Source organism: Alligator sinensis, unplaced genomic scaffold (assembly GCF_000455745.1).
Source record: "Alligator sinensis unplaced genomic scaffold, ASM45574v1 scaffold737_1, whole genome shotgun sequence".
NCBI lineage: Eukaryota > Metazoa > Chordata > Crocodylia > Alligatoridae > Alligator > Alligator sinensis.
Window position 1 is genome coordinate 2,072,135 of NW_005841930.1, and position 13,174 is coordinate 2,085,308.

The following is a 13,174-nucleotide window of genomic DNA, read 5'->3' on the forward strand; positions in this document are numbered from 1 at the left end:
CAGGCAGTTAGCACAGAGCAGCTGGTATGTAGCAAAACCTTGCCTCTTTATCTAAATGATTTGCATGTGTATATCCTAATCTGACACATTCATCTTGGATCCAGATCCATTGAAAACTTGGTATCATTGTCTTAATCAGAGCTGTTGCAATCTATTTTATAAGGGACTGTATATAGAATACTAGTTTTCTATATTACATTTCTTCTCCTAGGATTTTTTCCTGCAGAGAAATTAGTGCTCAGTAAGCTTCCATCTGAATTTACAACATACTAGCTATTCTGTTTTAATTCCCTATGCAGACACACATAAGTGTGTCTATGTGGACAGTTAATGTGACATAGCTGATGCATTGTAAATTTGCACATGAGGTTGCTAAACACTAATCTTTTTATGTAGAAAAGGCCATTATAATTGGCTATTTTATGTCTTATCAATCAGTGAGATTTTTTTTTTTATAAAACTGTTATATAGTGCTTTTAGTCTTCAAAGCACATTGGAAAGAACTGCTTTCAACTAGTTGAATGAATCCCATTAAAATAAACACTTTTGCATGAACATATTAAATACTAAGCTCTCGCATAGCATTTTTAACACTTTTCTTCAACTATAGATCTCTTAGCCTGCAGCTTGTGGGTACAAATTGTTGACATTTGTTAATCTTTGAGAATTTCTAGAAAATTCTTCCCTTGTGGTTGAAAGACTTGGAAAGCAAAATCCAGAAAATCTTGTGCCTATAGAGGTACTTTTTGAGGGGAAAAAAATGTAAATGCTTTTCTCATTTAATGGAATTTGTATTGCATTTTATTTTAAAGGATAGGTTCGACTGGAGGTGTGGAATTTATTCTAAAATTTAATGCTATCTCACTTGCTTTCTAGGTAGCAGAGTCCAGGCCCCCTTGCTCGCAAGATCTGGAGTTACAGGACTAGAAGTCACTTACACTACTGATGAGAGAACTCTTTTCCAGGAAGTAGTGAATATTGTAAAAAGGTAGCTTATCTGTCTGTTGTGCTTTTATTTTTCAGGCATGGTACAGCAGATTTTAGTTCCTTCATCCTCTTACAGTCTCTTAAATATTGATTGCTGTTGTTTTCCCTCAAAGGCTCATTTCTAGAATGGACAAGAATGGTGGTCTTTTGAATAAAAACATCTCTGCTTTTCTTTCCACTGAAAGCAGGCATTTTAAGATCCTCTTAGTTAAATTAAAGCATCCAAACTAATGTGCATCAATAATCTTGTCATTTTATAAACTTTCCTAATCATCCCAATGTCTAGTTCACATTTCTTAGTCTTCATCTCTTGCAGTGATGAAAACTGTAGAAAAACGTGCAGATAGGAAAGAATTGTTGTAGTCGTTCTGTGTCAAAAAAAGTCACATACAACCTTTGTAGGAAAATTGAGTATAATCAGTAGATAACTAGTTTCTTTACTTAGAAGTTTGTCTTCTCTGAATGGGGATCTATCTGGCCTGGAAATTTCTGGGGTGTTTTTTCACACCCTGGTTCTCCCCCCTTATTTCTTCCAAGTCTTGAAGGCCTATTTTACAGCACCCTCTGGTGGTGCTCCTATGGAACTGCAGGCACATCTCCACAGGCCTAACTGCCAAAAGTGTGAAGTCCTAAAGTTAAAAGGAAAAATAAACACTAAACCCTGACTCAGTCGGCTGGAATACAGTTTCAAGAAAAAGGTGTGTACTAGGCAGAGTACATTTGCAATTCTCTCTCTCTCCAACCAGAAAACCTCTGATGAATGACATGGACCAACCCCGTGAAGCCAGAATAACAAAAGTTGCTGAGAGCAACCAGCTCAGGGTGGGTCCCGACAGAGCAGCAGATCCATGTTCAGAGAAGATAAAAGTACAGGTAAGGAAACAAATTTTATTTTTCTTTCCTGGAAATCTGGTGCTCCATCTGGCTTTGGAAAACTGCTAGAAGTAGCAAGCAACTTTAAAAAAAATAAAAAATAAAAATAAAAAAAAGAAAGGAAAAGGTTCTCCAACATGGGAAAAGTTGAAAAAGGATATCAGATGGCAGTCTATAACACCATGTCAAAGATAAGGTATTAGACTTTTTATTTATCCATGAAGAGCATCAAAGGAGGACTCTCTTTGACTGTACATAAGAAAGCATCATTGGATGAAGAAAGCATGCTGATCCTGCACTTCAAGAGGGATTGCGTTAACAGCCAGGTAGCTGCGATGGGAGTCAGCAACTTTATCCTCAGAGCTTGCGTTTAGGAAGCTTGTACCGTGGGAAGATGACAATTTTAGTCTATATATACATATGTATAAAAGCAAGAGGAGGGGAGAAGGGACTTTGTTTTCTCAGTTTGTTTCCCCCAAGTATAACACCAGTAGAGTACCAAATTATTACTTTTTAGTTTGCTGCAAATAACACTTTACCATTGGACTACATTTGCAGCATACGGTTGTTTTCTCATTGAACATGTATAATCTTAGGACATAAAGGAGGAAAGAAAGTTGAATGGATTAAATGGAAGCCTGCATTTTTCTAGACCATAAAATGGGGGCTAGCCTCAGAACAGTTTTGCCTGGGGGAAAAAATTAAAGTAAAGATGCTTAATTGGAAGTTGTGGACTTTATATATTCTGCTTACTGAAGTGCTCAAATGGAAAGTGAACTAAAATTAAGAAAAAGGCATTTCCCTCGGGTTCAAAAGGAGTTTTAGTAAGCATACTTAGTATGGGGAGAAAAAGGTTCCAAAATGTCTTGTGTTGTCAGTCCTAGCAGGTTTTTCTGCTTTGTCCACTGTAAGTGCCAGGTTCTCTAGTTATACTAATAAGTCAACTTGATATAGAATATACTGAATTGGAGGAAGAAATCAACCAGATCATATTCAGGAGATGTTACCACTTAGGGTCTATGGAGCAAAACTCAAAGATTGAAGATCCAGAGAAGTCAGAAGACCTTCTGTGTATTAATTTGTAAAAGACTGAAAAGGTCTTTGGCTGGCATGTTGACATCAATCTTGGGAGCGATAAATTCTGGAGCATCATGAAGTGATCAGCATATGACTGCACCTTGCTTCTAGGTGATCTTTGTGACCACCTTGGATATCAAAGACAAGGGCGACAGAATGTAACTTCTGAGAATTGTCAAAGGGAATAACAACCTATCTGTTCAGAATACTTGTGGATTGCTAATTCCACAACAAAATTTATTAACTTGGTGGTGGACTGGACAGCAAACAAATCCACTTGTGAAAAGAGCCATCTCCAGGCAGTCTCAAGATGTATGTAGTAGTAAAGGATGGGTCCAGACATTTCAAGCACAACAGAATCCTTTTTTAGGCCTTTTCTTTTTTTCCATTTTTTGTTCTGTTTTGAGGCAGAACTCTGGTTGCTTTCTGTGTGAGCAGTTGCAAATTCTGGAAGAATGAATCAAGGGAGGCAGACTTGCAGTCTCAATTTTTGGTAGCTCCGGGGGAAATTAGTTCCAAGCTGAGCTTTTTAGGGAGGATCATTTATTCCTGTTTCATATGAATGGCCATCTGAGATTCCTGATTAAAAAAAAAAAAAAAAAAAAAAGTCTGGTCATTTGGATTTTTCCTGAGTCTACCAATGATTTTTTCCTTTGAACAAATGATCCAAGGGCTCTACATCAGTTAGAGGGTGCACAGCATTGGCTAGTTGGAGGTGGTGTCAGTTTCATTACCTCCTCAGAAAGTTATGGAATGAAGGAGGAGTATCATCTAGAGGACTAGGAAATAAGGATATCTGCTGCTCCAGAAAGCCCAGTTATTGTGATGAGTTGAAATCTCATGTAGTTCTAATTTTACCAAGAGATCATTCATTGAGTACTAAATCTGGATACCCTGTTATCTCATATTGACCACCAAGATAAATATAGGTGCCCACAGAGCAGATGAAAAACTGAAAGTCACTACCTGGAATTAACAGAGTCTATCTGATTGACAAAAGATGGCACATAGCACATCAAAATAGGCCTCTGAAATGATTCCAGAGTTTCTCTCAAATCAGTCGCAAGTGTTTTCTGTTGAAGTCCTCTCAACTCTTTGAATATAACAGCAAGTTTGGAGTATAAATCAAAGTGTTTCTTCTGATAGAATTAGGAAGATTATGTTAAAGGAGATATTGGATAAGATGAGAAATAGCCTCACTTTTTCTGCTGGGAGAGGATCAGTAGGAGATGTGTCAATTGCTCAAAGAAAACAGGAACACTCATGGACAATTGGAGCATAGATACTCAGGGTAATTGTGTGGAGAACAAAGGAAAGAGGTTTTGAGATGCTACCTAGATCATGTAGCAGAGATGATAGAAAAGTCATCACTGATGTCTTTTCTAATTTATTATGAGGGCATGTCTTTCAGAAATGAGATCAGTCCAAAGCTGTAGAGATATTCTGGAACTTTCCTGCAAAATAAAGGTAAACCTGAGCTGGTAGGGCTGTGTTGTCTTGAAAAAGGATACTTTCAAGGCAGCATAAACTGAACAGTTCCTGGACTCGATAAAAACGGAACAGATGAAAGGACTGTTGATCAGTCCTTGCACTGTTGAAAGTTATGAACTTGGTAAAATGTCCTGAAGCTTGCTTGCTCTAGCAAGGCTTGGCTAGGCATAGCTTGGCTAAATTAGGCGGGGCTTAGGCACACTGGTCCAGATTTGGTAAGGTTTTTTGGTAAGGTTAGAAACTTAGTTAAAGGGTGGTCCAAAAAGTAGTGTTTGTGGTTTGTGTTTCAGCCAGTTGTTTCTTTCTCGAAGCGTGCTAAAAAAAAAAAAAGCTGGTTCTTTGGGAGAAGGAAAATTTGCAGATCCCAGTCCTCTTGATTCAAGCAGACCTGGTGTTAAAGGATAGGCTATTCTTCTACATTTCTGAAAAAAGCACATGGAAGATGTGGACTTTGCATTGGGCTAGTCTCTACTGAGAGGTTGAGTTGCTTGGAATTTTTACTTGTCAGGGTTAGACTCTCCATAATTCAGTCTTTTCCAGAGATTTAAAAGATTAAGCTATTGTCTCAGGATGAGACAGGAAAGGTCCTAGAAGCAAAGATGAAGTCTGTTCTCAAAACTGAAGGTGGAGTGAGTCTGTCTTCTAGAACCTGTGAGAGCCCATTTGAGGTGAAATAACCCGAGTCAACTGACTGATCATCTGGAGTGGGATATTCCAGTCTTTGACCAAAAAACCTGATGATAATCCATTGCCTTGGAGGAATCTTTAAAGGAGCAGACTGGTTTTGATGTCAATTTTGTCCTTACTGATGGGATATTGGAAAGGGGGACAGAGACTCTCAACTATATTGCTAAGAGATGATTGCTGAAAAGGAACATCCATTCTTTTAGATGATTGGGAGCACTCACAACTTGAAGTAACTGGGTGGCGTCTCTGTGTCGAGAGAGCTGATAGGAGGCAATTAAGAGGAACAAGAGCCAGAGGTTTTAGCAAAATTCAATTACTTGAGGTGCAAGACCTAGGGAGGGCAGTAAAGAACTCAAATTAGAAACACCATGGCGAAAGATTAACTTCAGAAGAATTGGAGAACAAATTTCAGTGGCAGTGGAGTAAAGAAAAGCATGATTACTAAGTTGCTCCTTGGTGAGCAGCTCCCCACAGCCCAGCAGTCTCCTGCAGCCTGACTTGCACTCTGTTGGCTGCAGCAATGTGGGGGTGAAGCTGCAGGGCCCACAAATGTGTTTGACAGCCAACATAGAAAAGTGAAGGGGTTCTGGGCTCTTAAGGTTGTTCTTGGGACAGCTCAACATCTACTGATATGGAGAACAGCTCTCTACTGCTAAAATAAACTAATCCCTTGTTCTACTGGAGTAGAATTTCTTGGTGTTGAAAGGAGGCCAGTCTGAAGCGAGTCAGAGGAAATCAAGGAAGTCTAATCTGGGACTTAAAAAAAAAAAAAAAAAGCCCTGTAAAACCTGTCTGTCTGAACCCAAAGGCAGTATGCTGGAGAAAGATGTGCCTGTAGTTCCTTAAGCAAACCACTAGACAACACTGGTAAAATGGCTTCATGAGAGCATGGTCGAAAGGAACTTTGCAAGAACTTTTTTCTTGGAACGTCAAAGATGGGAAAACTAAAGCCTGATGGAGCAGCGGATTCCAATGAAAGAGAAATTAAAATGTTATGGGCCTCTTCACTTTTAGGGTAAATTCTGCCTCTCCACCCTGTTCAGAGGTCCGCAAATGCAGTAGAAAAGGTATTGTTCTGCTGTGCAGTATTTCAAACAAATGCACACTCTTCTGCATGCCATAGAGGTAGGGGAATCGGGAACAGATGTGACATGGAGAGAGTCAATGGATTCACTGCTGCATGGTTCACCACCATCCTCCAAAGTAAGGAAGCAAGGGGTACCTTCTGAGAGAGGATATAGAAATATATGTAATGGGGTACAGGAGCTCAATATCTTCAAAGATTGTGTTTAAAAACTAGTCATTTAAAAAAAAAATACAAGCCTGTTTTGCTATATTAAACAACAGTTCTTTAACACTTAAATCTTGAGTGCTTTTCCATGTAAAATATCACATGGATATTAAATTAGCTATATTTTCATATTAGATACTTTACAGTATGTGTATGGCATATGTAATGTGAAATTTTGGCTAATTTTTCTCCACTGTACCACCACATTAGATGGTACAGTGGAGCAAAAATGTACAGAAAAATATACAGAATTTAAAATGAAGTTGTCTTAAAGGAGGTACAAAATAACTTTTCCCAGGACAGCAGTATCTTCCTTGTCTGTAGAGGCTACCTCTAAGAATGTGTTCTGACTCTACATTGCCAGCTCTGTGGGTTTATTTACCCTTAAAGCTGGGGTACTCAATCCCTGGCCCGCACAGCTATGGCATGCACTTGGCAACTAATATTGCCACCCTGTTGCAGAATTCCTAAGCCTCATGCAGCTGGGTTGGGGCCAAGCCATGCACCCCATGTCCCCTCACAACCTTGTGGCCAGACCAGAGCTAGGCTCTCCTCCCCTCACCACGCGCATAGCCAGGTTGAGGCTGGGCCATGTCTCCTCCCTCCACACAGCTAGAATGGGGCCAGGCTACACCTGTACCCCTCTCTGCATGGCTGAATCAGGTATTAGTGTGCCTGCCTTGTGCTGGATCAGGCCCACTGGTCAGTTCCAGCTTGTAGACAGGCTGGACACTGCCCATCTAGCCAGGGAGGCAGAAAGGTTGAGTGAGCACCACTGGACTAAAGCGAACTGGAAAAAAATTCTTTAGTCTCTAAATACTGCCTGTATTGTAGGTCTAGTCTAAATTCTTTTCTTGAGTTCCCCCAAGTTCAGCGGAAGAAGGATGTGCAGTCAGGAAAAACAAGCACTAGGAAAGGGAAGGAAGATACAGTGAGAACTTACTCTTCATTGGAATAAAAGAAAATATTTACCATAGAATGGGAAGGAAGAGGAAATGACAGAAAAGAAACACTAGTGCTGTGTGACCCTTTCTGACTAGAAAGGAAAATAAGCTTTTTTTTTTTTTTTTCCCTTTACAGAGTGGACGATTTGTTTGTAACTAACACTGCATTTAAATCCTAGTAGTACAAATTCTGCTTTTCATCTCTGCAGAGAGGTTGGCAACGGTATGCAAAATAGTTTCAGTGCCTACGCTTTTATTGCAGCAGGTGGTGCCAACCAAAGGGCACTCTGTGCTGGCAGACATGCTTCCCACCCCAATCGCATTTTTCCCAGCCAACAGCTCTCAACTACCACCATTAAGGCTCATCAGTTCTTAAAACTGACCTGAATGCTATTCCTCTTAAGGTAGCTTTCCTGGAGAGGAGGGCAATATGGGCTTCCTGAAACCTTAAACTATAACACATGATTTCATAGAAAGTGGTGAGGAGGAGTGCAGATAAAGTATAGAAAGCAACTGCAGTATCACAATGCACGTATGGATAAGCCATTTCCCTAATATCTCCTTGCAGTTTTTCCTCAGTGACCACTGCCATCATCAATCAAATAAATTGTGCGTCATCTTATAAGAACCATGAAGTTAGCACTCTCACTGAAAAGGGATTTGTAGCAATTGTCACTTGACTTCTGTCTCAGGTCGGACGGGCCACCTGGGGCTTCAGCCATGAATTAGCCATAACTAGGGACCTACTGAAATTGCAGTTTCATGGATTTCGTGAAATCTGGCAAGTGGGCAATGCCCACAAAATCCACAGAGGGAAAAAAAAACTTACTGAAAATAAAATGCTAGCTCCCCAGCAGCCTGGTGGGGCAGGGAAGGGGAGAGAGTGATGTGCCCCCTTGAAGTGCTGCTGGCAAGATGGCTATCATCCCTGCATCTCGCTGCTGATTGGCTGCAAGGGCTGCCTGTGATGTGGCCCTGCTTCTCTCTACCAATCAGCAGCATGGGTGGGGGCCACATGACAGGAAGCCCTTGCAGCCAATCAGTGGCGAGAGGTGTGGCCACCCCTCATATCAGCAGGTAGCTGCCCCAAATTTAGTAGGTCCTTAGCCATAACAAATGGGGTCATCCTAAATAGGCTTTGGGTCTTGAAGAAAAAATTTTCTTGACAGAATTGAAGACACTTATTATGCCCAACTACTAAAATATCAACTCTGAGCAAAAAACTAGATTTTTCATACATAATCCACCAGTCAAAACTGTGGTATTGGCACTAAGGTTGAAAGGTTAACTAACCATCTCTACAAGAAACAGAATCTAAACTCTTGAGTATTGTATCAGAGGAAGTAAGGAAGAGTTCAGGATTTGATACACGTTTTGACTGTGAAGGGGACGTGACAAAGATTATTCCTACAATTAGATCTGTGTAAGCCAAAACAAAATTTTGATTTGACAGATAAGATATAGTTTCATTCCATCATATTCTACAGTAAAAGCACTTTTTTTAGGGAATTAAGAAAGGTGGTAATAATATGACCAATTAAGCTATTTTGTGCTTTCCGCTATAAAGGATCTTTGACCTTTTCATGCTTCCATTGTATTTAGCAAATGTTTATCTAGCAGAGAGAAACTCTCAGGCTACATAAATAAATGCTTCCAGTTAATTTTGCTAAGTGAAACAGTCAAATAGGCCATTTCGCCTCATCTTGTTTGCATTCTTCAGGAACATTTTGGCAGTCTCCAAAATAATACAAGCATTTAAAGACGGGGCTGACCCTCAGAAGTAGCATGTACGTGTACTCCTGGAAGCTGAGTGCAGCTGAGAGGGGGAGGAAAAGAAAAGAGCTGCTGGGCTTTGTACCTTTGCTCCATATGGAACAAGAATGCTCTCTGGGTGATATTTAATGGGAGTTGTTCCAATTGCACATAATTACTTTTTTAAAATATTTTTTTCTTTAAAATATGAGAGAAACACATGCAAAGACTTGTATTTAAAAAAGAATTATTTCAGTAGCAAATTTAGGATGTACCAAGCTTATGGATATCTGGACAATATTAATTCTGCCCTTTAGTATATATGCATTATGATCCAGCTTGCAGTACCCAGGCAACTCACAAATCTTTTTTAATGCATTTATTCTCTCAACACCCTTGCAAGGTACCATCACTGCAGGTTTATAAACTGAATCGTGTAGAGACAAAGGACCTCTCTATATAGGGAAGTTCTGTGCTCAATAAATGCACTAGGCTAGCTCATTTAGTTTACTGAATGCTAATCATGTCCATGTAGGAAAGTAGTACTGAATAGGTGGTGTGCCATAAATTTGCAGCCTCTTACTGTGCATTGACTTCTCTATGTAGACAAACCCTTAGTGGCTTGCCCAATCAGCACATTAATTTTTAACTTGACATGCTTGACATCATGACCTAATTAAGTCATTTCACATCACTTAAATATATATAACATTTTAAATACTTAAGTTGGTTTTCTTTTAAAATTGCTCAAATATACCTGAAGGGTTTCATAAGGAAATCAAGAAGTCTTATTTATATTTATATACCAACTTCCATCCTGAAGTAGGGACTGTTTTAATCTCATTTGGAAAACAGCACATTAGGATCACTTTCTCCATCACTGTTTATCAGTACACAGCACCTCTAGTTAACTGTTTAGCACACAACTTAGATGAAAATTCTGTATCCAGTTACAACAAAAAGGGGAATATTTGTAGATCTAAATAGTAATCCTTTGGAATTTGGTCAGGTAACTGGGCAAGCCTGGTTGATACTCCTGCTCTTGCAGAAAAAAGCTCTATAACATCTTCATTTATCATTCATGGTAAGGAAATCAATCATGTCTCTCAAAGAGAAGACAGCCTCTTCTCCAGCTCAGTGCCTTTTAACAAAGTATCTGTTCAGTGCTAACTCAGAGAGGAGGGGCATCCCAAGCAATAGTGAACATTCATCATGTAACACCAGACACTTTCAAGTCTCTCAAGTAAGAAAGGCAGTTTTCACATTAAATTATCGCACCATATGTTGGTATTAGTGAAAGTTGTTTTTCCGCCTTTGGACAGTGTGAAACAATCTTCAAATACGAAAACGATGAGAGATTAAATTCTCTAACACACCCTTCCAAGAATACCCATTATAGTAATCAATTCACAGATTGAGAAATGCCACTACCAAGTTAGTCTGCTAAAATTAACAGGAAAATTGATCAGTCTGTAATGTTTACTATATTGTTGTTAAAGATGATTAAAGATATTTTTTTTCCTCTCCAAAGTTCAGGTTGGCAAATCTATACTCTTTCAAAACTTTGATTGAGAATCACTGTGCTTTCTCTGAAGTAGCAAATGTTAACTTTTTAATTGTGATTCTCTTGCTAGAAAGCAGTGAGGTTAGCTTCCTTTCTTTGCCCCTGACAAATTCTGAATAACTTTTTTTTTTTACTCTACTACAAGCTGATCAGGGATCAGAATTCAGTAATTTTTGTTTTCCTTAGTCTTGGCAGCAAAGGGTATTTTGGCATTTAAAGATAAATTCCAGACTTCTTAACTTGCTATGCTAAGAGAAGGCTCATGGTCGAAACATTTCAATATTTAAAATCGTAGCTGAAACCTTTTAACATTTTCAAGGTGTCAGAAAATGTAAAGTAGGAAGGAAAAATACTTTTTCTCAAAATCAAAACAATATATGGTAGCACAAGATAACACACATTCTGTAATATATACAGATTACTGCAGTAGAATTTGTTTCACTTAGACTTGGCTATTAGTGAAAGTAAAAACGAAGCTACTAAAATTTGAAACCTGTAGCAGTAGACTAGAGAACTTATTTTCAATGCGAAGTTATCTCAAAATCATTTATTTTCTCATAAGGATTTACTCTGTTTCTGTTGTACCTCTTGTCAGTGAAATTCGGTGGCCAAATCTCCAAATCCAGATTGAATCAGGAGACCCTTTAATCTCTCCGAATCAAACCGGAGCCCTCCGAATTGATACAGACACAGCTTTAAAAGTTTTTTTTCTACATACCTCTATGTAGTGCTATGAAGTACTTCCAGTCCACTTCCAGGTTTGCCACCAAGCACGTGGGATGCTCCATGCACCCCAGCATCACAGTGTTCACAAGCTACTCTGGTACCTCAAGGTATGTAGAAAACACATTTAAAGCTGTGTCTATGTCCGAATCACAGATTCTACGAATCAATATCAAATCTTAAGAATCTTAAGAATCAATTCAGCCACATCTAATCAGGGACAGTGATCCGAATCAACGAATTGAATCACTGCCTCTGATTCGGGCCAAATCTGAATTGAAAAGGGCCCACTTCACACACCCTTAATAACTATACTCCTGTCAAATGACATCACAAACTTCAACAGCTGCCCAGAATCTGTGATGCCAGGGGTGTTCAGAGGTAGCAAAGAGAACATAAAGGTAGAGCTAAAAACTATTAAATAACTATTGTTAGTCTTATTAAAAGTTGGCAGGGAAGTACTATAATACAAATATGAAGATATAAAGGCAAAGACTAACATCTACTGCTTACAGAATAAGTTGTGGTAGACAATATTGCATGCGCATGCCCACCAGGCTTCACTTCTTTGTCTGTACTCAGGAAAAAGTTTAGGTCCCAATCCAGCTTCCAACCTTGCCAGTGTGGGCCATATCCTTAAATAAAGTCCCAGTGAAATCAAAACAATTCTGCATGTGCTCATAAATTATATTGACAGGTCTTTAGATGGTGAACCAATCAGAGTGGGAACCATCTCATTTCCAGGGATCTGGGTTTTCCGTTCACGGAGGAAAAATACAGATTTTCTCCTTTAATGGAGACAAACACAGATTTTCTTTTACAGGAGAAAAGGAGGCACTGGTAGGTTTCCATATTGCCTTTAATTTGTAAATATAGCAATAAAACATTGTGTTCAACTGATAACTATATATATAGTATGGTTTAATTTTAATCGTGGAAAAATGCGGATTTGGGGGCATTTTAGTTAGAGAACTTGGGATTTTTAAACAGAGAAAACGAGGATCCCTGATCATTACAAACCTGTAGAACTGTTAGCATACTTACATGCTTTGTTAAATATTTTTTGAACTTCTAAAGTAATTTCCCTCTAATGGATTTCTAAGCACTTTACAAATACTGGATTTCAGCACAGGTAGGAATTATTCTACTGAATTGCTCCCCACTTGAAAATTGGGAAAGTGGTACAGAATAGTTAAGGGTTACATAGGAAACCTGTATCAAAGTCTGGGAATAGGACCATGATCTTCTGGGTTCCAGTCTTCTATTTTTGGCTATAAAACTACCCTTTTCTTCTTTTATGCTACTCTATAAGGACAATACAAAATGGATGAGCACAGATAATCCTAGGATTAATTTCCCTTCAAATTGGCAGGAATGAAGCTGTTCACAATAATAACCTGTTTGTATTATAAACCAGATTACTAGAAATGAGTTTATTGAAGCTACTGGACTGCAACTCCTGACTAGTTTAACAAGATGTGATAACAGTGTTTCACTTATAGGCAATAAAATGCTGCATTCCAAAAACCTGATGAGATCCATATGCTGTTCCTTATCTTCTTAAAAATATAATGAAACAGATTTTAGTTTAAGGTTATAAAATTTACAAGATTTTTGTATGTGCTGGGAAATAAGAGATCCTTTTCTAACAAAGGACCAGATCCAGGTTTCAGGGAATTTTTGGTGTTTTTCTTGTTGAACTTACCATGAGAAAAATCAAACTCATAGTTGGCAAACGATCCCATAAATAATGTTTTTATATTATTATAATATTTCTCTCTTTCC

At 38.7% G+C, this 13,174-nt stretch overlaps 1 protein-coding gene across 1 annotated transcript in view; it reads left to right on the plus strand.

The window, feature by feature from the left end:
* Nucleotides 1-13,174, plus strand: part of REV3L (REV3 like, DNA directed polymerase zeta catalytic subunit) — a gene marked incomplete at its 5' end in the record, with an annotated part of 206,159 nt that overhangs the window by 148,470 nt on the left and 44,515 nt on the right. Inside the window, 2 exons of the mRNA XM_025198872.1 lie at nucleotides 877-988; nucleotides 6,826-6,830. Coding sequence (XP_025054657.1) covers nucleotides 877-988; nucleotides 6,826-6,830 — 117 coding nt within the window. The remainder of the gene's footprint in view (nucleotides 1-876; nucleotides 989-6,825; nucleotides 6,831-13,174) is intronic.